General features: G+C 38.0%; 4 protein-coding genes across 7 annotated transcripts in view; 1 reads left to right on the forward strand and 3 right to left on the reverse strand.

Annotated features, from left to right (window-relative positions):
- LOC309497740 (scavenger receptor cysteine-rich domain-containing protein DMBT1) overlaps positions 1-1,176 on the reverse strand; it is a 20,402-nt gene extending 19,226 nt beyond the window's left edge. The window contains exon 1 of the mRNA XM_082168040.1: positions 1,084-1,176. The gene's annotated coding sequence lies outside the window, so the exon portion shown is untranslated. The remainder of the gene's footprint in view (positions 1-1,083) is intronic.
- On the forward strand, positions 438-5,641 carry LOC309497742 (uncharacterized protein). Its single transcript, XM_082168043.1, has 7 exons — positions 438-607; positions 1,132-1,328; positions 1,412-1,501; positions 1,603-1,698; positions 1,804-1,914; positions 2,001-2,154; positions 3,488-5,641. The coding sequence occupies exons 1-7, from the start codon at positions 574-576 to the stop codon at positions 5,170-5,172; spliced, it is 2,367 nt and encodes a 788-aa protein (XP_082024169.1). The 5' UTR covers positions 438-573; the 3' UTR covers positions 5,173-5,641.
- LOC309497735 (uncharacterized protein) lies at positions 5,476-17,907 on the reverse strand. Of its 3 annotated transcripts, none has more exons than XM_082168030.1 (19): positions 17,589-17,907; positions 17,237-17,430; positions 17,016-17,114; positions 16,814-16,909; positions 16,601-16,711; positions 16,403-16,526; positions 15,803-16,231; positions 15,070-15,313; positions 13,874-14,052; positions 13,564-13,789; positions 12,952-13,094; positions 11,996-12,245; positions 11,726-11,844; positions 10,757-10,997; positions 10,539-10,645; positions 9,872-10,121; positions 9,599-9,708; positions 7,842-8,100; positions 5,476-7,733 (listed from the first exon to the last, which is right to left on the reverse strand). In XM_082168030.1, the coding sequence occupies exons 1-19, from the start codon at positions 17,614-17,616 to the stop codon at positions 7,523-7,525; spliced, it is 3,420 nt and encodes a 1,139-aa protein (XP_082024156.1). In that variant the 5' UTR covers positions 17,617-17,907; the 3' UTR covers positions 5,476-7,522. The 3 variants fall into 3 exon arrangements, with proteins under 3 accessions (XP_082024156.1, XP_082024157.1, XP_082024155.1); XM_082168031.1 differs by having other exon boundaries at positions 9,599-9,705; positions 15,070-15,316; XM_082168029.1 differs by having other exon boundaries at positions 15,070-15,316; positions 17,589-17,904.
- Positions 17,908-18,518: 611 nt separating this feature from the next.
- apex1 (APEX nuclease (multifunctional DNA repair enzyme) 1) lies at positions 18,519-22,792 on the reverse strand. 2 transcript variants are annotated; one of them, XM_082168063.1, is made up of 6 exons: positions 22,674-22,780; positions 22,442-22,480; positions 22,192-22,311; positions 21,949-22,112; positions 20,572-20,764; positions 18,519-19,602 (listed from the first exon to the last, which is right to left on the reverse strand). In XM_082168063.1, exons 2-6 carry the CDS (start codon positions 22,464-22,466, stop codon positions 19,088-19,090), a joined length of 1,017 nt encoding a protein of 338 aa, XP_082024189.1. In that variant the 5' UTR covers positions 22,467-22,480; positions 22,674-22,780; the 3' UTR covers positions 18,519-19,087. The 2 variants fall into 2 exon arrangements, with proteins under 2 accessions (XP_082024189.1, XP_082024190.1); XM_082168064.1 differs by lacking the exon at positions 22,442-22,480 and having other exon boundaries at positions 22,674-22,792.
- Positions 22,793-22,917: the final 125 nt, after the last annotated feature.

Raw genomic sequence — 22,917 nt, forward strand, 5'->3', positions numbered from 1 at the left:
ATGTGAGAGAAAAGATGCAAGATTGTGGTTGATTGGAGACTCTTTATCCAATCAATTATATTTTTGGTTTTATTATAACTGTAGGTAACGTTACTGTATCTTACAACTCCTTTGAAATGCTATCAAGTTATTTTATCAGTAAGTCTGAAATATGCGCCCAATGTCCTTTTGTTTTAATTTTTTTGTACATTTGCTGGTACTTACACTTGAGTTCATTCATTGTTGGACAAAGCTGGGCTTTACGTAACATCTATAATGCCTTGTATCCTTTAATCGCTTGCAAAGATATAAATGGACACATATTATTTTAAACAGGTGGCAACGTAGGACACTGTATCCGCCAGACCTGATGCGGTGTCGTGCACGTCCAAACACAAAAAACCACGCGGAATAAAGAAGACTGACTTCCGGCTCCTTCCGGTATCCCGCTCGCGCGTTGTTGTTCGTTGCTTCGGTCAACTTCACGACAATCGTTCGCCGTTGGGTTTAATCGCTATTATGGTTTGAGTCAGTGACATAAGGCGTTGAGAGTTTGACTAAAATACAAATATACATTTATTCTAACTTTAAATAATGGAGATCCTTAACGCAGAGAGTCGCGAGGCGGGTGAGTATTTTTTTTAGCTTGTTTGTTAAATGCTAAGAGAGTGAAGCTAGCACAACCAATCCTATTAAAGTTACTCACTCACACACCACAACTCAAAACACACTTGTTTATATTTTTTAAGAAGGGCCTGGTAAATGAAAGTTCTTATTTGTTATGTCATTTGCAATTATTGAAACTGTATTTATACATTTAAAACACATTTTCTTATTATAAGTTAGTTCTATTTATATTATTAATTACAAGTTGTATGTAGTCATTAAAATAAGATTTAAGTTGTTTTAGTCAAGTTTAATTCTTATATATATATAGTTTTCAGCGTGCATGTAAAGTTTAAAGTTAACTTCTTCCTAAGATAAGAACAATAATTATTTGAAACATACAACTTATACATTCGAATTTCAATTTAGTGCATCACAACAACTTTTTTTCAGAAATATTAATATCTCTTTATATTATCTACTGATAATATAACTCACTTTAAATTTATCTGCACCATCTTTATTCCCCTTGTTTTTCCCCTCAAGCTCTCCCTCTCTCTGCCCTGCGTCTGGTTGTGCCGCCGCTTCGGCTGATGTCAGCGTTTCTATGGCAGGTGATTCAACGTCGTAATGTGACACAGTACGGGAAGCTGGAGCAATTTGTGATGCTGGTAACAGAGACCGTTCCAGACATCATGAGTCGAAGTCTGGTTAATAAACTTATCTTTCACCTGCGTAAAAAGGTAAATCTTATTTGAGCAAAATCCATATATACACATACATTTATACACACAGCACATGTAACGTGGGATTTTTTTTCTTTTAGGTGATCTTGGAGCTTTGCCTGAAAGATAAAATGCCAGATCTGTGGGTCATTCAGGCACATCTCGATTCTCTTCGAAATCTCACACATAAGGTAATAATTTTTTTGGTTTGTTTTTTGTAATTGCACTAACCAAGTTGTTGCAAAAAAAAAAAAAATCAGTGTCTTATTTCTTTGCTTTCAATTTGTTGCAGTGGAAAGATGTGGAAAGTCAAATCATCAATAACAAATTCATTAGAATGGTCCACGGCATTTTAGAGGACACAGAAAAGAAAGAGAATTTCATCCAAGTTAGTCTTTTGCTGTATCTATAATATCTTTCCTCTTCATCTTTCTGTGAAAAGAATGTATAAATCATGCATGAAAATTGGTTTTCCATGTTTCTCTGTCTTCAGCATATCTTCCCTGTAGAATATGGTTCAGGATATGATGCCGTATTACAGAGCCTTGCATGGGAGTTCCTGTCTCGAGTGGAAGATCTGCTGCCAGTACCCAACCTTAAAGAGGTGTGTCCTCATTGAAAGATTTCATAATGCATTATACATTGTTAAATTCAAGGTAACTCTGGTCTGAAATCTGATGACTTTCTCAGACAGCCTCACGGCTTTGTGGTGGCCTCTCGATGATGGAGGAGATTGTGCAGCCACTCTCAGATCCAGTGGAGATTAAGGATGTGCTCCAGCACTTCAAAACCAGAAGATTGCATGCAAAAAACAATGAGCACTCTCCGGGAGTTATTACTGAAAGTGAGATTTACTGTTGCTACTGTACCACATTTGTTGGCATGTATTGAATAACTGAATTAAACACTGAGATATTTAATTTATATAAAACTTTATTATTTTAAAGGTGCAGTAAGCGATTTCTGAGAAACAGAAATTGGCTAGTGTGTTGTGGTGCTCGGTCCGATCCATTTTCAACAGCATTTCTCACACATTGCTTACTGCACCTTTAAGGGGTCATATAATGCCATTTTTGTACAAGCTAATATGATTTTTTAGGGTCTAAATTAAAAGTTTGTAATATACTTTAATATACTCATTAGTATTGTAAGAAAACACTCATTTTACCTGGTCAAAAACAGCTCTGTTTTCAGCACGCCGTTTAAGTGCATGTGTCTTTAAATGATAATGAGTTTTGCTCACCCCGCCCCTCTGCTCTGTGCGTACACCGTTTCTAACACAATAACCATAACGCGTTGTTCATTATAAACGTGGGATTATGAATTATATCGAGAACGTCGTACATAGAAAACATGCCGTAATGTACCCTGAGTGTAAACAGCCACATTCATCGTGAAGCATGCAAGCGATTTGCAAAGATTAATATAAATATTAATATAAAGGTTAATAAAATGTTACACTCACTTCTTTTTCTGGAGGTGCGGCAGGAACACAAATAGTTGGTACCGATCCTTTTTTTCAGGAGCAGCTTCTTTAGAAAAAACAGCTTTACTGACCCTCGACCAGTCTGGTGTGTGAAATGATTCGCGCAAACATGAAAGCATTGACGTTGATTGTGGGGAATATTCCCTTCGAAAACAAACTCAGCCACTGCGTCTTCAGCGGTTCGTCAAAATGACTGCTGTGTTCCTTATTACACCCAAGAACAGAACACCACAATCGCTTAGACGCCATTCTGCTCATAGACAGTGCCAGTGTCAACAATGACGCGCGGAGTATGATGACAGACAGGCTCACGAGCGAGGGCGGGTCTGTGTTGAAACGCTCCTGTCAATCAACAATCGCGGGAGGGGCATCCGACCGTGTGACGTCACTAGGTCGAACGGCTTGATTTGAGAGGGGGGCAGACATATAAGGAGATAAAAAAAAAACACTGGATGGATTTTTATCATTTTATGATGGTTGTGTACAGGCACTACCAACACACATTTCAGTACAATCAACTTGTAAAAGTGCATGTACCATTATATGACCCCTTTAACTTTAATTGTGTCCTGAACATGTTTTTGTGAGATATATCCACAAACACAATAATGTTGTATTAGTTTTAACGGTATTATTAGAAAATATTCAAATGATGTTTTTACAAGGAGTTTTTTTCTTTTGGTCTGTACAGTGTCCATCCCTTCTACAGCTGAAGTAGTTTGTTTGCCTCATCCAATCGTACAAGAAACAGTCTCACCTGCCTTTACCATTGAAGACGAGGAACCCCCCACTTCCATTGCTCAAGAGACCATTATCGTTGAATCAGAAGGCACAGAGAACCAATCAGAATCTGATCACGCGGCCATTGCCATAATGAGCCCCTCTCAGAGTTACACAGAAGAGGCTGAGCCTTTAGCTGACAGCGAGGAGTTCACAGCGATAGCTGACACTGAAGAAGCAGAGGATGGTTTACAGCAAGAAGAGGCACTTTGTGAAGAGAAAGACTCGGGCATCTGTGAAGTCCAGCAGATCTACCTCACCGCAGATGGCTCTGCCGTGGTGGTGTCAGAGTTTGAGAACGAGGGAGAGGAGACGACTCAACTGCAGTTCCTAGAACAATCCGAGATGGTTGAAACGTCTGGTGTGAGGCAAGTCAGCTTAGAGCAGTGGATCTCAGAATTAACTGGAAAGGGCGTCTCACTACCAGTTTTGCCTCCAACTCCTGTTGAGATTGTGAGGGAGGAGACGATCTACGTTCCTGTCATAGAAAGACCACCATCTGTAAAGTCCATCATTCACAGAAAGAGCAGTCCACCTCGAGCCGCTCTTTCCAAAAAGACAGCGGCTGCTCCTTCCGAGTCCCAGACAATGCAGGAAGAGAAAAGACACACGTGTCCTGAGTGTCACAAAGAGTTCCGTTTCGAGTGCTTGCTGAGGAATCACATGCGCACACACACTGGCGAGCGGCCGTTCCAGTGTTCAGACTGTGGCAAAAGTTTCAGGTGTCTCAGCTTCCTGACCAATCACATCAAAACACACTCGCTTGCCAGACCTTTCAAATGCTCGCAGTGCGTCAAGACCTTCCGCAAAAAAGCGGACCTCATCAAGCACATCCGCGTGCACACTGGCGAAAAACCATACAAGTGTACCATCTGTGGAAAGAGCTTCTCCCAGGGCTCATACTTGAAGATTCACCGCGAATGCCACACCTCAGAGAACCTGCACCAGTGTCCTCACTGCGAAAAGAGCTTCCCGACTGCATTTAAGCTGTCCATCCACGTCCGTTACCATTCCATGGAGCGCTCATACCAGTGTAACCAGTGCGGGAAGAGTTTCATCTATGCCAGCCTCCTCCGAAGACACAAAGGTTATCATGCAGGAGAGCGCCAGTACTTGTGTTCAATCTGCGGCAAGTCCTTCGTCTACATGTTCGACTTGAAGAAGCACCAGCGCAACCACGAGAGACCCCGGCTCAAGATCCCGTGCACCCTTTGTCACAAGACGTTTGCTGGACCTGAGATGCTAAGGTGCCACCTGCGCATACACACCGGAGAACGCCCGTTCCGCTGCAAGATTTGTGGAAAAGCCTTCTCTCAGATCGGGAACATGAAGAGACATGAACGTGTGCACACGGGCGAGCGGCCGTTCACCTGTGAAAGATGTGGAAAGACTTACAAGCACTCGTCTCACCTGAAGAACCACATGCTCAGCCACACAGGTGAGCGGCCGTGGCAGTGCTCTCATTGCGGGAGGAGCTTTAAGTTCGCCGGGCCTCTGAAGAAGCATGAGAGAATTCACCAGAGCGAGCGAGGTAATCGCAGAAGAAACTACGACCAAACCCGTGGCCGTGTAAAACTAGAACCCAAAAGCCCTTGACTGAACATGCAGATTTAAAATGACTAGTTAATTTCATATGAGCTGATCATTACTTTAAAAAGGTAATGTTTTGTTTTCCAAACCATGCTTGTTTATGCAAACCATATTTGAAACTGCACATGGAAATACTTTATAAATTCGTACTTTACATAGTTGGCATCATTGCCATTGTGATGTCTGAATCATGCTGGTCAAGTCATTTCAACAAACAAACAAATAAATAATCTGTTTATTGCACAGTAAAATGCCTAAGAACAGAATCAATGTGGGATTTAAAACACTCACAAAAAAAACCCAAATAAACAAAAAACAATTCTAAATGGTTGTCCACCTTGGACAATTTAGAAGCAAATTGGATAAACTCACTCCAGAATATTGTCTGGAAGAGCTGTAACAATAACACTGTCCACTATTTCACCATCACTGAGCAATGCAATGTGTATTTGTTCACAAACTTCCTTTACTGACTCTGATCTTAACGGTTAGTTCAACAAAAAAAGAAAAAATTCTCATCAATTACTCACCTGTCGTTCATATTCAAAAGACAAATGAAGATACTTTAAATCTTTAACACTACAAAAAGTTCATAAAGAGATCGTAAAACTAATCCATATGAATCCATCATATTAGTCCAAATTTTCTGAAGAAACTCGATTGCTTTATATGATGAACAGATTTAATTTAGGCTTTTATTTACCATTGAACTTTTTGAAACGTCAAAGTGGTAGTTGCGTAGCTGTCAACGGAAGGACAGAAATCTCTCATCTGAATAAAATATCTTCATTTGTGTTTTGAAGATGAATGAAAATCTTACAGGTTTGGAACGACATGAGGGTGAGTAAATTATCACAGAATTTTCATTTAACCCTTTAATTTGGCTAATGCCAATACACATTGGATACACACTTTAATGGAGATTGAGATTTAGGCAATGACCTTTGGCATCATCATGTGTAACAGTAACTTACATTTGTATAATATATATATTACAATTTGTTAAATCTAGCAAATATAATTTAAAAGCAGATGCTTTTGTACAAAATGGAATTTTTTTTCAGTGTTCTTTTTTCATGTAGCACAAATTTGTTTCTTTTTATGATACAAATATACAATACAAATCCATTTTCTGGAAGTTTCTTTTTTGGAAAGATTATGCATTCAGATGAGAAATCAGTCTGCACCAGGAAGAATTCCATCCAGTAATTTCATTATGTTCTAATATACACAAGACAAGGGCTATTTGTAACAAATTCAGACTTGGTTTTTCTAATTCCTGTTACTACTTACCGTTAATTGTTCAGTAATAGACCCGTGGCTTCAGGATGCCGTTTGCATCTTGCTATGCAAATCCAAGACTGCCATCCCAGTCCCACACTATTGAAGCTGCCAAGCAGCTGAGACTAATTACATTTCAGTGTTAGATTTTACCCTGTGAAAACGTGTGATCAACTGAGACCACATGACAACAGCACCATTAGGCAAATGTCTTTCAGATGTACATGCATATAAATGCAGGGTTCAGAGAGAACCTGAACATGTAAGGTCCTGTATTTCTGTTGCTTGATAGTGTTAAGTTCTTGCTTAGATTTCAGACGATTAAAGGTTTGTGTGTGTCCTTAATCCATCCTCCACAGTCCACATGACACAAAATACCTCTGTCAGATCTGATTTATATTCCTCAGCTTAGATATACAGGAGAATTGGAGTCTTGCTCTCCCTCCAGAGGTAATTCAGGGGCACAAGTGTAGCGTTGTCAGGTTTATCACCAACAAGTAAAATGTGTTTTTCTCAAACATGCACTACCGTTCAAAGTTTTTTAATAAGTCTGAAATGAGGATGCATTTTCTTTCATGAAAAATATTCTAAAAACTGTAATATTGTGAAATATTAATATTGTTTTCTATTATTTGAAGATATTTTTCAATGTAATTTATTCCTGTGATACAAAGCTTCAGTGTCACATGATCCTCTAGAAATCATTCTAATATGCTGATTATTATCAATGTTGAAAATAGTTGTGCTGCTATTTTTGTGGAAACTGGGATCATTTTTTCCCAGGATTCTTTGACTAGTAGAAAATTCAAAAGAACAGCATTTGTTTGAAATAGAAATCATTGTCTATACTGTCATTTTTTATTAATTTAATGTGTCATTGTTGAATAAGACTATTCAGTTCTTTCAAAAAGAATCTTTCAGACGCAGAACTTTTGAACGGTAGTGTATATTTCCTGGTAAAAAAATGTTTTGCATATACACGACATAATAAATGTGAAATATGTACATTTTCAATGTTAAAATACCTTCTCCTCATTCTCCATTTGTAGTTTGATGCCTCTAAATTGTGTGCACATTATTTTTGCTGTTCCTTTAGGATCAAATCAGGACATTTTTGCAGTTCAGAATCACCTGAGCTCTGGGCTTTTGCAGACCTGCTAGGGTTTTTTCTCCCAACTGTCTCTGGCTCCTGAGCCGTGGTGGTTTCTGTCTCATCTAGAGGGTACTTCTCAAATATTTTATTTAGCTGCTTGAAGAACTTCCACTCCACCTGCTCCCCTTCATTTCTATGGATTGAGAGAAAAAAAAAAAAAAAATATATATACCACATAATTCTTACATTTAATTAGTATATTTTAATATTCCATTTTTGAGGTCAAAGTTGTTGTATCTACCTGTAATTATCAAGACACTGGCGGTAACTGGCCTTCAGTCTTTTAATCCTGGAGCGACACTGTTCGTCTGTCCTGCTGTAGCCCTTCTCGGCCATGACCAGTGCGATCTGCTGGAAAACAGGTTTGCGTTTGACGCAACCTTTCAGCCTCTCCTGGATAGGGTCGCTCCCCCAGATGGATATAAGTGTGTGTGTCTCACTGTCACCCCATGCCAGCTTCGGCCCTTCCACAGTCGGAGGTTTGGAGAGAGCTAAAGAGTCTGGACACGCAAACACATTTCACAGGTCAACAAATTATAAATCTTAACAAATTATATTCAAACTTTTTGATATCAAGAAGAACTTATATAGAGATCCCAGTTAGAGAGGGAGACTATGGCTACATATACATTAATCCGGATACATTTGAAAATGGCCAACCTTCCATCGCCACGGAGATCGTGGCCAAGGGATTTTAAAGATGCTCGCCAAAGTGGATACATTTCAAAATGCCTTTTCTGTGTTGACTGAAAATGGAGGTACGATGACACGTTTATACTAGTATGTGCCTGCTATGTGCTAAAAATAAATGTTCACTCTTTCCCCACCATTGACGGAAATTTCCGTAATTTGTGAGACAACGCTTCCCCACCATTGACGAAATCTTCTGGCTTTCCGTGTTTCATTGTTTTCACTGTTAAACGATAGGGGCCGCGATTACAGATCTTCTGAAAGAGTACTAAATCTCTAGATCAAAAGATGTGTGAAACGATAGCATATGTAAGCAAATGTATATGCAAAATAACGCTATCATCAACATTAAACAGCATATAAATCAAAACAGAATGAAATGTCGACCCAGGAAGTGTTTTAGGACTGTGCAAGCTTTGGGGGTGTTGATATATGAGATCCGAATGTATGTATATGAATCCGGTATTTTTGAGGTGTAGTCACATGACACAGAGACTAGAAAAGGGCAACTGTATTGTATTTCCTGTTAGTCTGAGGAAGGGCCGTGAAAGGCCCGAAACGTCACATAATAAATTATGTAAATGGGAGCGCTCCGGTGTGCGGATCTTTACTTTGGTTTACTGATATATGAGATCCGGACATAGTCTTTAACAAAAATTCAAAAGAAGTGTTTTTCTTAGCTTTTTGCACAAAATTTTGCTTTTTTTTATGAAACTTACCCACATTCAAGTGTGGATAAAAAAAGAATGTATGAAGCTAGAATAAAACACATTTTACACACTGTTTAAAAGCAGAGGCTCTGTTCTTTCTTTTGATATATTGCATGTTCAGATTTTCATACAGCAAAATATTCTGGGAGTCATGAACATTTTGAGAAAATGATTTTAAAAAATGCTGGCGGTGGCTGGCAACTTTTTTCAAAAACGCTGGCGGGGAAAGAGTTAATTTGTACAATCTTCATATTACATTCCTGCAAAGATGACAGAAAATTTCACAAAGTCCTTCACATAAAAAAAATAATAAAAAAATCAGTATACAGGCTTTCATAGACATCCTAGGAAGTCAGGAAAGGTCTTGTTTTAAAAAAAATAGTGATTAATACATGAAGATTCTGACATATAGCCCATTTAAGCTTTTTCCTACATTTCAGTTTGGACAAGAAACCTTAGGAAAACACTAGTGTGGACAAAGCATTTTGAAACTAAACGTTTTCAAATGTATCTGGATTAATGTAGACGTGGCCTAAGTTTAGATTTATTAGATTTAAAAAAGAAAAGACCAAAACATGACCAATTTTCAGACTGATACCTGAATCAGAATCAGTTATTGATTCCAGCTCACTGATGTCCTGGTCATCAGATGTTCTGTCCTTTAAAATAATCTGCTCCAGTTGATCATAGAATTTACACTCCTCCCTGCTGAAAAACACATTAAAAAGTAGAAACAGTATTGAAAATAGTATACCTCTATGCTCACAATAGCACACACTATGCATTTATGCTGTGCAGTAAACAGGACACAACTATTGAATTCTGAACATAACCTTTAAGAACTAGTCATCACAGACTTCAACTCACTCACCCATCATAGTAAAACTGAGACTTGAGTCTTTTTACACGCGAGTGGCATTGGACACCCGTTCTGTTGAAACCCAGTGCCACCATTCTCTTTGAAATATATCTGTATATGTGCCTGTTTTTAGGGCAGGACATGAGGCTGTGCTGCACACGGTCATCACCCCAGATATCCAGCAGGGCCTGCGTCTCCCGGTCGGACCAGGTCATCTTCCTGCCTGATTCAGATACGGCTACCATGGCTGCCTGCTGGTATTCTGAGGAAGAACGAGTGGATGAAGAGTTTAGGTTAAAAGAGAAACAAAAAAGAGAAATAAGAAATAACATTTTGCTTAAAGAAAATTAAGCCTATTACCGGTAATTATTTTTCATTTTGACAGTATTTTCAAGATAGTTAAGCACAATTCCCTCATTCTATTCATAGCGTAAATGCAGAAATAAATTATAACCTATTGCGCTATTTTAAAGGTTACTTATTTTGTTTTGGAGTCTCCTACAATTGGTTTAAATACATCCAAGGTAAAAAAAAAAAATAAATTTAAAAAACCTTTAATTTTCCTAAATTTAAACCAGAACTCATAATTTTTGCAGGGGTGAAATGTGACCTTTGAGATTCACCCAAACCGTGAGTGAATGAGTGAACGAACAAACACACAACCTTCAAAGTCACAAACCTGCATCCTGATCATGTTCATCAAAGACATCCATGGAAAAGGCCTCATCACCCAGAACCTGCTCCAGTTTATCATAGTATTTACAATCCATATTCTCTATGCCACATCTATATTAGAACAATATGGAGGACATTATTAAACCTCGGATAAAAAAAACACTTTAACTTTTCATCCATTTCATTTTCAAAGTCAACAAGCAAAAATAAAGCCAAACTCACTTTTTCCTTTCGTAACACTGTCGGAAATTCTTTGTCAGGTTCTTGATCTTCCATCTGCATTGCTCTGGTGTTTTGAAGAATCCCTGACCGTTCAGTTTCTCTGCTATTTCAGCAAACACGTGACCGTTATGGACAGATCCTCTCAGGGCTTCCTGCACCTCATCTTCCGCCCAAATGTCTATTAGAGCTACAGTTTCAGAGTCTGACCAGGATGCTGTCTGGTCCACCCTGCTGCAGGTTTCTGACAGAAGGAAACATGTTATTTTCAACTGGATTATTAGAAATGGGTATTAGGTATTATACAAAATCATTTTGGGGTTTCTAGCAAAAACAAATATACCGTAATATAAACCCTTAATTCTATGTACTATGTTATAAAATTACACATATCAAATTCACTTATCAAGAAATAAAATAATACACATTTCATATCTGGCACATAGACGTTTACAGGGGTCCTATTATTTTCTCCATATTTGACATTGTTGCAGCACCTCTCTTCCCAGTCTGTCAGTAACGCTCTGTTTAGTTTCTGTATCTATGAAGCCCCTCCTTCTGAAAAATCGCAATGTGCTCTGATTGGTCAGCTGGACCAGTGTGTTATGATTGGACAATCGCTTCGAGCGTGTTGGGGAAATGTCCCGCCCCTTACCATAATCGCAAGTTTCAACTCACTACTAACTAAATCAACCAGGCCCAGCCCCTTTTTTCTGCGTATGCCTTGGGTGGGAATTATTTAAATGAGGAATATTGTGATGTGTTTGTTCCTGGAAGAAAACTCAAAGAGTCCAATCGAGGCGTTTCAGGGAGTTCAGAAACAGTGCGCACTGATATAGAGAAGAACTCCATTTGGAGTGATTATTCGCTTTATAATTTTGCAGACCTTTCCCATGCTCAAACAGCAACATTACGCACTAAAGAAAGTTGAACATGTAAAAAAGCATTATAGGACCCCTTTAATAAAAGTACCTGATTTCATGTCAATGTTGGGTTCATTATCTCCTGACACTTTGGATGAAGCATTCTTTTGAAAAATGTGTTCCATCAGATCATAGAACTTAAATTCTACACGTTCAGCTTCAGGTGAACTGCACAGAAAAAAAAAACACAAACTGAAATTAAATGCACATTCCATTAAAAATGTGCTCAGGTCATATTCACAAATAATGTGCTAATGTGATTGCTCTCTTATTTGGTGCTGAAAACATAAATGTCTCTTGAATACGGTCGGCCACTGACCTGATGCTGTCCCTGCACTGCCTGTAGCTGATTTTGAGTCGTTTGATTCTGGTATGGCACTGCTCAGCGGAGCGCAGGTATCCGTGAGCGTTCAGCTTCTCAGAGATCTCTGTGTAGATGGGGCCGTTGTGAGGGCAACGCTGAAGGTTCTGCTGGACCTGTTCATTTCCCCATAACTGGAGGAGAATCAGCGTCTCTGCATCGGACCAGGCAACCTTCTTTCTATCATCCATGCAGTTCATTGTGGTTTCTGTGTTGGGTGATCATAGGAGGACATGACACACATGTATTAGACATTTTTGGACAATTATATCATGCTTAGAAATGTATCCCCATCCATGCAAACTGAAATGGCTAGATGATCAAATCAAGCAGCATGTCTTCTTTGTGTTGAACATAAGTACAATACCATTCAAACTTTTAGGGTCCATACGATTTTTTTTTTTTTTATGGGAAAAGTGTGTTATGCTCTCCAAGGCTGCATTTAATTGATAAAAAATACAGTAAAATTATGAAATATTATTACAATTTAAATGAACTGTTTTCTATTTGAATATATTTTAAAATCTAATTTATTTCTGTGATGGCAAAGCTGAATTTTCAGCCGCCATTTCTGCCGTCTTCAGTGTCAATTTATCCTTCAGAAATCATTCTAAAGATTATTAAAATTGATTGTTTTATCAGTTATTCTGATCAATATTTTTGTGGAAAGTTGCCGTGATACATTTATTCAGTATTCTTTGATGAACAAATCAAAAGAACAGCATTTATTTGTAATAGAAATCTTTTGTAACATTAAAAATATCTTTACTGTCACATTTGTCCTTGCTGAAATTTTTTTTTTTTTTTATCTTTTTTTTTTTTTAATCTTACTGACCTCAAACATAAACAGTACACAAACAGCAGTGTTTTACAAAACAATAGTCTACAGGAGAGTAAAAGGAACGAACATATACCTATTTCCTGGTATTTGTACACCTGGTATTCGATGTCTGTTGACTCCTCCTTTTTGATCTGTGATGAGCAGGACTCTTCATTAGCCATAATTCTCTCCATCTGTTTATAGAATTTAAATTCAACTTGCTCTTTGCCCTCGGTGCTGCAAAAAGAATTAAAGAACAGCACTTTCAGTAATTTAAAATAATACAACAGTGCTCTGTAAATTAAATTATATTCACAAGATTCTCTTGTCAGCTGAGTTTTGCTTTTCCTCTATCAGGAATTTGTTAAAGGGTTACTGTCATTAATTACTCACCCTCATGTCATTCCAAACCCATTTTTGATTAAATCTGAGAGCTTTCTGTCCCTCCATTGATAGCTATGCAACTGACACTTTGATGCTTATAAAGAGATAGTAAAACTAATCCATATGAATTGAGCAGTTTAGTCCAAATTTTCTGATGAGACTCGATCAGTTTATATGATGAACAGATTGAATTTAGGCTTTTATAGACTTTTAAAGTCTTACCGGTTTGGAACGACATGAGGGTAAGTTATTAATGAAAGAATTTTAGTTTCGGGGTGAACTATCCCTTTAACAATGATGTCGAAGATGCTAAAGCACTCACTGTTTACTCTCGTGAGACTGTTTGAAGCACAGCTTCAGTCTTTTCACTCTACTCTGACATTGCTCTGCTGTTCGGACGTAACCGTGAGCGGCCATCTTTTTGGAGATCATGGCAAAGATGTGTCCGTTCTGGAGAACCCCTCGCAGCTCCCGCTGGGTTTTGTCTTCTCCCCAGATCCTGATGAGGGTTTGCGTCTCCAGGTCTGTCCATGGGATATTCCTGGTGCCTTGAGAGGGTGTAAGTGAAACTTTGGTCAATAATACAGAAAATCTAATATAGGTCATATATTATGCGCAGAACATTTGAGTACCCTCTAATCCGACATGACCAAGAACATCCCAATCAGTGTCGTCTTCTGCCTGCTGTCCTGAGGATTCTTCTGGAATGGTGACATCATTAATACTTTCTTCCTGTTCTGTAGAGTCTTTACGGCAGAGAATCTTCTCCAGAACATTATAGAACTTCCATTCCGGTCTTTCTCCTCTCACACTGCCAAACAAACACAGATTCAGTTCAGTTAAAATCAAAGAAAAAAAAAAATCAGTTTTAAAGGTTTCTTACATTTCAAAGATTTATATACACTACTGTTTAAAAGTTTGGGGTCAGTAGGGTAGCATTTATTTTATTTTAAAAAACAGTACAAATTTTAATATTGTGAAATACCATTACAATTTTTTTTATCTGAATGTATTTTAAAATGTAATTTCTTCCTGTGATGCAAAGCTGAATTTTCAGCAACATTACTCCAGTCTTCAGTGTCACATGATCTTTCAGAAAATATTCTAATATGCTGATTTGTTGCTTAAGAAACATTTCTTATGATCAATGTTAAAAACAGTTGTGGCTTCATATTTTTATGGAAACAGTGATATATTTTATTTTTTTTATAAAAAGTTCTAAAAAACAACATTTATTTGAAATAGAATTTTTGTAACATTATGAAATGTTTCTTTACTGACAGATAAAAGATTTAACTTCTTGAAAAAAAAAATATATATATAATCTGACGGACCCCAAACTTTTAAAGTGTAGTGAATGTCATGTCTCTGTTTTATTCCAAAATATTTTTTATTCTTATTTTTTAACTATACACAAAGTTATTTGTTGCAAAAGTCAACATTAAATAACATTCACAATAATAACAATAAAACCAAAAACATTCATTAACGTAGGAAACAGAGGCTATTTTGATTTCATGTTAACTTCAAATCAGGGTTTTTATCATTAAATAAAACTATTAAAAACATTTATTTTAATTGAAATAAAACTAAATATAAAAATTTGTTTAAAAAACTTAAACTAAAGGAAAATTGGAAATGTTGCCTTGACAATAAACTGAAAGTTTCAGTATAAGCACTAACATTATTTACTAGAAATACATAAAACCTAAAAATTTAAGTAAAATTAACATGAAAACTAAAAATATAACAATAAAAGCTAGTTACATTAATAAACTATAACATAACTAAAACAAAACCTAAAATAACACTTTCTGAATTAACTCACATGTTTTCATGGCATTGTCGAAAGCTCATTTTTAAGCGCTTTATCCTGGTGTGACACTGCTCTGCTGTTCTGGTAAACCCTCTCTCGAACATCTTCTTAGAGATGAGGTTAAAAATGTGTCGGTTGCGGGCACAGTCTTTTAGACTCCGCTGGACGCTGTCTTTCCCCCATATGTCAATGAGGCAGAACGTTTCTTCCTCTGACCAAGGAACCTTTGAAGCATCAGAGGTCTGGTACGAAGACTCTTCTGGGTAAATAAAGCAGAAAAGCATGTAAATCAGCTCAGTTGCTCATATTATCATTATTAAACTAGATTTTTAGCAGTGCTTGCACAAGCTAAAGTCATATTTATGATGCTAAGGTGTTGTGGGTAGAAGCTAAAGTGTAAGAAGCCTTAGCATGCGCCACTAATAAATGAAAACTTAGATTTAAAGAGGAACTATTATGCCCTTCTACAAAGTCTTGATTTTGTTTTTGGGCTCTACTAGAATAGGTTTTCAAAAAAAACACCCTATTTTTTACATATTTGACATTGTTGCAGCTCCTCTCTTCCCAGTCTGTCAGTAATACTCTGCTTAGTTCAGAAGCAGTGTGCACTGATATAGAGAATAACTCCTTTTGGAGTGAATTTGTAACTTTGCAGACATTTTTCATGCTCAAACAGCAACATTACACACTAAAGAAAGTTGAAAGCATGAAAAAGCATAATAGGTCCTCTTTAAAATGAACTGACCTGTGTATGCCCCCAAATGATTGATAAATGTGAACTCTCTGGACACTTCTCCACTGTCGTCTCTTTTCCTTTTAGAGGATTTTTTTGAGTTTCTTTTGGTGTGTGTCTGATTCAGCTCTTCACCAACAGAGCTGTCATCATAACTGTTCCTCTTTTCTATTGATAGGGCACCCATGATTGGCCAGTTTTGATCATCATCATCATCATCATCATCCTCTTCATCTTCTCTCTCCTCTGTATCTATTTTGAATTTTCTCTTTTTAGACTTGCGGCTGGGCGTATCCAGATCAGTGTGGCAATCATCTTTGTCTTGACCATCTAAATCAGCTCCCGATTCAGACGGGTCGCCAGATTCTGTGTGATCGCTGGATATGACGACTCGAACCAGCGGAGGGAGAGATTGAGATGAAAATGTAAAGCTGTTATGAGCTGCAACAAAGAGACAAATTAAACCTCTAATTAAGCCATTTGATTTACAACTGCAAACACAGATGCAACTGACTGAAACCGTCAAAGTTGTTTCTTGTATTCGCATAATGCAAATCCATCTGATATAATCTTTCACATAGATATGACACTGTTTAACGCAAAAACTTCTACCATTGTCCTGAAGATTTCCATTAGCTCTGTGGCGTTCAAGCAGGGTCTTTATTTGCTTTGGGACCAAAACTGAATGAATGCATTCCTCCAGAAGAGACGGACAGGCCCTGAGCCAAGAGACCGTCTGAGGAACAAAATCAAACCAACGGTAAGAGAAATAACACAGTGAGTGTTCTTTACTGATGTTTCTTGATGTACCTGCGAAAGGTCTGGGACTGAAATCATCCGGTCCAGCTGTAGGAGGAAGTCTTCCATAAGTTCCTGTAGGGTTTTGTCAAACTTGGGTCCGTATTCATCTGGGAAAATGTTCTATTAATTGCAATGGGTTGGGGAAAAAGATTATTTCATGGCACAGGAAGAAAAACAGCAAAAACCAAGTGAGTTGTGTGACCATGTTTATGTGTTTGTAACCTGGAAGAAATGCTCCCTCTCTTCGGAGTTGCTGATAAGGGTCCGAATGAGGTCCAAGAAGCAAGCCTCAGATTCCTCCATGTCTTCATCAACAACCTGCAGAAATATGCTTGAATTTTAATCTAAGCACAAACGTGACATTTCAAGCAGACAACATGCGTTGTCAACAACCTCCAGATGTGGATGATTTGACCTCACTGACCTCATCACTGTCGACACAAGGAGCACGGATTCGATCTATGTGAAGCTGAATTTCTTCCAGGTCGACCTGATGTTGACCACGACATAACTCCAGAAGACGCTGTGCAAAATAAAAGATACAATACTGTAACCATTGTCCTCTTTAGAAATTGAAAAGCCATTAATCTTTTACATGGTGGATCCTAAATGTTATCTGTTTTTGTGTACTGTGACATTTCGTACCCTTGCTCTTAATCCAAGTATAAGCTGAGCTCTTTGATGGTCATTTAGAAGCTCTGGCACAGTCTCTGTCACCATGATTACAAACTCCTCCAGCATCCCATAGTGCTTCACCTGTCTCTGTTCTGTCACCTGCCACATGGCTGCAGACAGTAACCTCAAGGGTGGAACCATGAAGCTAATCAATGAAAGAGGGTCTGATAAAATAAAATAAAAAATAAAAAACAAGACCATTAGGAACCCATTTTGACTTTATAGTCTGGATTTAAATTAGCCTATCTTATAATTGCATTGCCATTTTAAAATAAATAATTATAATCTCTTCCAAAAAGGCATAGGATAAGAAATTACTCACCTTCGATTTTTGTCCACAGAGCTTCCATTGTTTACAACTTCAATCAACTTTAAACAATCTCGAAATTAATATTTTAAAAAGCAGTGTAACATGATTTAGAAGAAAGGCGCTATAAAACGGAATACTTTTTAATTTCGATGTGCTTTCCACCTGACCATTTCGTTCGTTTCAAAACACTGGACTGAACGACACAGATTCCGGTCTAATCCGCTTTGGTCTGGTCTACAGTGTAGTTCGAGTTCTCCCTCTGGTGGTGCAAAACCACATTATGCTAGTTTTGAACAGGCCATCTCACAAACCCAGCTTCCAAACCATTCTTTCGACTCGCGATTGTTTTGTATGCTTTTGACTGTTAATATGGTTTCATCTAGACTGGTCTGGGACAAGGACTTCAGAAACATTCTGGATTTACGTTGATATTTTAGAAATGGAAAAACTGAGGGGCTTTTATTATGAAGGATGTGGCCATGGATTTAGCTCATGAATACTTAATTTTATCATACCAACGTTGCTTTGGTAACCTTCCTGGAGTTTCGATCACGTGTTCTTATTAATTTTCATAAGCCACACGTCAACGCCTGCCATTGGCGAATGTCGCGTTACGTAAATGACGTTCATGAGTAATATAATTTATAATTCAGCAGTCTGCAGTTTAAATCCCTCTGTTGTTTAAGTATCAAGTAAATATAATTCAATTATTATCTACCATTATGGCACTTATTATTAAGATTGGACAACAATATAAATGTTGGATTTTGTAGATGTAGATCCCTATTTGTTTTAAAAGAAAATATTATAACTTCAATGTCATTTTTAACTACTGCTCGTCATATATTAACACAATATGAATCAGTTTCATTTACAGTTGTACAATGTTTGTTAATGACTTTAATATGAATTATACAGAAAGAAAAAATAAAGATCAGAGACTTATTCTTTTTTTATAAACTACTTTATTTCAAATCTTTATGTGATATATGTAAGATTTAACTACAACTAACTTCACTAAGTTGAGAGTCTTGAAAAATCCAAAGGTTAAAATAGCACCAAAGACAAAATCCAAAAAACATTATATCACATCATACATCGTTGTAGGTCAAGGTATTTTACAAGCTTCAAAACATTTTGTTATAATCACAGCACTGAGACAATGTTTATTACAGTAGTTTGGCAGGGTGTTGTCATTTATGTAACAGGAATTTTTCTAAAACATTTTAGTGTCAAAACAATCTATTAATCTGATTTCAAGAGAGCAAAATAACAGCATATTTAACCAAAGCTGCAAAACTAAAAGACAATTTGATTAACCAACCATGACTTCTTTAATATATGTCTGCAGCACACATATTCCTATATTTGGACATGTATTTGGTATTTAGAAAGAAAATGCTAATCTAGAACTAATAGGACTGACTAGACCCTTCTGTGTATATGCATGAAGCACAAAAATGGGAACTCTCTTTATGGAACTGAATGGTTGTGGTCCTGAGATACCTCACCTACACAGCCAAATACAGGGTAATAGGACAGTGGTCACTTCCCATGGCCGTGTTTCGGATCTTGCTGTCACACAGACCCGGGAGCAATGCGGCCGACAGCACAAAGTAGTCCAAACGCCAGCCGACGTTTTTGGCTCGACAGTTCATCATGTAGGTCCAGAAGGTGTAGGCATTGGCCTGCTCCGGATACAGTTCCCGGAAACTGTCGGTGAAACCGGCCTCAAGAAGCTGTGTGAAGCCCTCACGCTCCTCTGGGGTGAAGCCTGCGTTCTTGCGGTTACCCTTGGGGTTTTTAAGATCGATCTCTTGATGGGCCACATTCAAATCGCCACACAGCACCAGGGGCTTGCGCTGGTCCAAGTTGCTCAGGTAGGCCCGGAAATCCACGTCCCAGGTCTTGCGGTAGTCCAGACGCACCAAACCACGGCTGGCATTTGGCACATACGCCGTGACCAGGAAGAAGGATGGAAACTCAGCAGTGATAACTCGACCCTCTTTATCATGTTCCTCTTTACCTGTTTTCAAGCAGAAAGAGATATTAAGCTTACAGAAAACTCAAGATTTGGATTTTGGACTTTGGACAAGAGTGTAAAAAATGTGATGATATTTAACATCAAATAGTTTTATAACACTTTTATAGTTTTTCCATGAAAAGAATAGCAACTGATGAATAATAAAAATAAAAATAAATGTTTTTAAATCACACAGCATAAAGACAAATGTGGGTTACCAGGCATGTGATCAGCTCTGGACAAAAAAGTACAACCAGTTTCTCTCCAATCCAATCTGACAATATAATAATATTATTAAAATGATAAGAATTTAACTAATAAAGAAATATAGTACTGTCACAACAATAGTATTGTACTACAAATTAACTAGTATTTAAAGCTGCAGTCCATAACTTTTTTGGTGTTCAAAATGTACATAATAAGCGAGTACATGAATCCATTTTCCAAACAGTGTTTTTATCTTATCCTGAATCACTATGGTACACCCTATTTTAAGTGTTTATATTGGGACTATTGGTACCACTGCGGAGTAGCCCAGCACCTGCATGACTCGTCATAGACATAAACAGAGAGAAGTAGCTCCGGCTACAATGTTCTTCCGCAAGACGCATGAAGTTCTGTTTATTAACCGCTAGAGCGCCAAAAGTTACGGACTGCAGCTTTAAAGGGATAATCCACCCAAAAATTACAACTCTGTGATCATTTATTCACCCTCAAGTTGTTCCAAACCTGTATGTATTTCTTTCTTCTGCTGAACACAAAAGAAGACATTTGAGGAAAAAAATTGATAACCAAACAGTTTCGGTTCCCATTGAGATCCAGATATCTTCAAAATATCTTCTTTTACATTACCCAGAAAAAATAAATACATACAGGTTTGAAATTTTTGGATGGACAATACCTTTAATACTACTAAAAAAAAGAATAATATGACGTTTTTTTTACAAGAATAACATCCCTTGTAACACTTACCAATACCATAGGTGACACTGAGGGGTTCGGTCTTGCAGAGCATGGCCACTCCGCTGTAACCCTCTTTATCCTCTGATCCAGCCCAATACTTGTGTGGATACTCGGGCATTTCAGTGATATCAGACGGCAGGGCTTTCTCAGCGCACTTGGTTTCCTGCAGACACAGCACGTCCGGGTCCTCCTTACGTACCCACTGCAAGCAGACAACAACAAAGGAGTGGAAAATGGTTCATATTCCTAGTAATCTGACATAGACTAACACAAATGCTACATAAGTGTTAGGACCATAATATACATGTAAAACACAACCATTGTGTTAAAAGTGCCCCTTTTACACTTTTTCGGATATTACTTATGTAGTGTGATATAAAGCTGCTTGCGAATATAAAAGCGCAGCAAAGTTTAAAAGATCAAAGTGCAGATAAATGGAGTTATTGTCTCCCAAAAGAAAGAACCAATTCTGAACTGCCTGAAACGAGTCGTCAGTAATTCCAGTCTTACTTCCAGCACAATCCTATGTAGGTTTGTAACAAATTTACATAATGCCCGCCTATAGTTTTCATTGGCTGCCCGTGAATGTCTGCTTTGACCCTCAAACACTCTAGTTGTAGCTGAGACTGGAAGACTTTGGTTTGTGTTATCAACATGTCGAGAAGATGCTGTTTTCTGCGCTGCAAAAGCAAATCCACTTTGCATGCTCTTCAAAAGGATGAGATGGTTTCAGTTTTACCGAATCAATCGTTTCTGTTCGTATCACTGTGTATCAAGTGCTGAGGAAGCTCTGGAGCTGAAATTCAGATATGGCAATGGGCGTTTTGTTTCCAACACGTGCTGTAAGCAGAAGACCAATCAAAACAGACTTGGCCACTCCAAGAATAGGTCTCTGCAGGACAGTATTAGGAGTTACCAGATCAGTGGGCAAGGCCATAAACAGAGGGGTGTTTTCGACCGCATCACCTGATTTGCCCACGTCACAGTGGGGATAGGGTTTAAGGGTGGGGTCAGGTAAAGGGCATCATTTTCACTGCATGATTTATAAACACCCATCAGTTTGAAAACGAAACGCCCACTTTTGTTCTGCAGAGACCCCATACTCGGTCATCTGACCAATCAAAATAGAGTAGACCAATCACAACAGACTGGGCTGTCTGACCAATCAGAGCAGAGTAGGCTCTCAGAGAGGAGAGGTTTAGAGAGACTGAATCCTTGTGAGGAAAAAGCAACAAAAAAACTTGCGCAAAAAAAGCTCAGGTGCTTTTTGACTTTGGAAGCATGAAATTCTATTGCAGGAGACTCAAAAACAAAATTATGAACCTTAAAATTAGCATTATAGGGGCACTTTAAATGTTGAGTGCATGAATGCATGCAATCTCTTACATCAAGGCCGTTCTTTTTAACCCATGCTCGCAGACCATCCACATTCCAGGAGGTGATTTTCATGTTGGCTGCACGGTCATCTTTACTGGTCATCTTATCTGGAGGATCTTCATACAGAATCGGGGCCTCTGGCTCTTTCCCTTTTTTCTCTTTCTTTGCAGGTGCTGTGACAGAAAGGTTAATGTTATCTGATGTAATCTGTGAGGATGCCAGCTTTGTTATATAAGTTTTAAAACACAGTACCAGTTCCATTGCCAGTCTCCCCATCCACAGCTTCCTCGTTCTTCTTGGCTCTTTTGGGCATGTTTACAGTTGTTTTAAGACCACACACACGAAAGAAACTGACGGCACACACACGTACACCTACAAGAGAGGACATGCGCAATGGAATGTGTAAATGCTCAATGAATCGTGCGCTGCAAGCTATGCAACCGTTAACAACAAAGACCGGAAGAACGTAATTAGTTCGAACAAAAGCGATCAAAAAACTTACAAAAACTGCTTAGACCAAAATGCATGTGCTTGCAGTGTGCTGGAATAACGAACGAATATAAATTAGAAAATTGACTTAACAGTCCGTAAGTTGGCCAAAAAAAATGCGGCCTGAATGAATGAAACAATAAGAACCAATCACGCTCAGATTTTGGACATTTTCACATTGATCGAGCTGAAAAATCATTAAATATAAATTTGCATTCCATTATATACAGATAGGTCTTTCTTACCTAACACTTTAATCTTTAGTTGAGATTACACTGATAGCTCAGTCTGTGCAGGACTTTGAATTGCTCTACACGAACGGGCACGAAGCTTACGGCAGTGTGGATGAGGCGCACGTTTCCCCATTAAGAGGTGCCCGAGATAATGCCTGACTAAAATAAGTGTCTTTTTTAAAAAGAAAATTAATACAATACATTTATTTTCAGTACATTAGAAATTAATTGGCATCAAACATTTTTTAAATACATT

This window comes from Leuciscus leuciscus (assembly GCF_965113295.1).
Source record: "Leuciscus leuciscus genome assembly, chromosome: 4".
NCBI lineage: Eukaryota > Metazoa > Chordata > Actinopteri > Cypriniformes > Leuciscidae > Leuciscus > Leuciscus leuciscus.

Coding starts and splice junctions, on each gene's coding strand:
- LOC309497742 (XM_082168043.1), top strand. CDS start 574: ATGGAGATCCTTAACGCAGAGAGTCGCGAGGCGG. Junction 1,329..1,411: donor TCTTTCACCTGCGTAAAAAG/GTAAATCTTATT, acceptor TTTTTCTTTTAG/GTGATCTTGGAGCTTTGCCT. Junction 2,155..3,487: donor TCCGGGAGTTATTACTGAAA/GTGAGATTTACT, acceptor TGGTCTGTACAG/TGTCCATCCCTTCTACAGCT.
- LOC309497735 (XM_082168029.1), bottom strand. CDS start 17,616: ATGGAAGCTCTGTGGACAAAAATCGAAG. Junction 10,998..11,725: donor CAACATTGACATGAAATCAG/GTACTTTTATTA, acceptor TCCTTCTGTCAG/AAACCTGCAGCAGGGTGGAC. Junction 8,101..9,598: donor AATAACTGATTCTGATTCAG/GTATCAGTCTGA, acceptor TTGCGTGTCCAG/ACTCTTTAGCTCTCTCCAAA.
- apex1 (XM_082168063.1), bottom strand. CDS start 22,466: ATGCATTTTGGTCTAAGCAGTTTTT. Junction 22,113..22,191: donor GGAGACTGGCAATGGAACTG/GTACTGTGTTTT, acceptor TTTCTGTCACAG/CACCTGCAAAGAAAGAGAAA. Junction 20,765..21,948: donor TTAAAAAGAACGGCCTTGAT/GTAAGAGATTGC, acceptor GTCTGCTTGCAG/TGGGTACGTAAGGAGGACCC.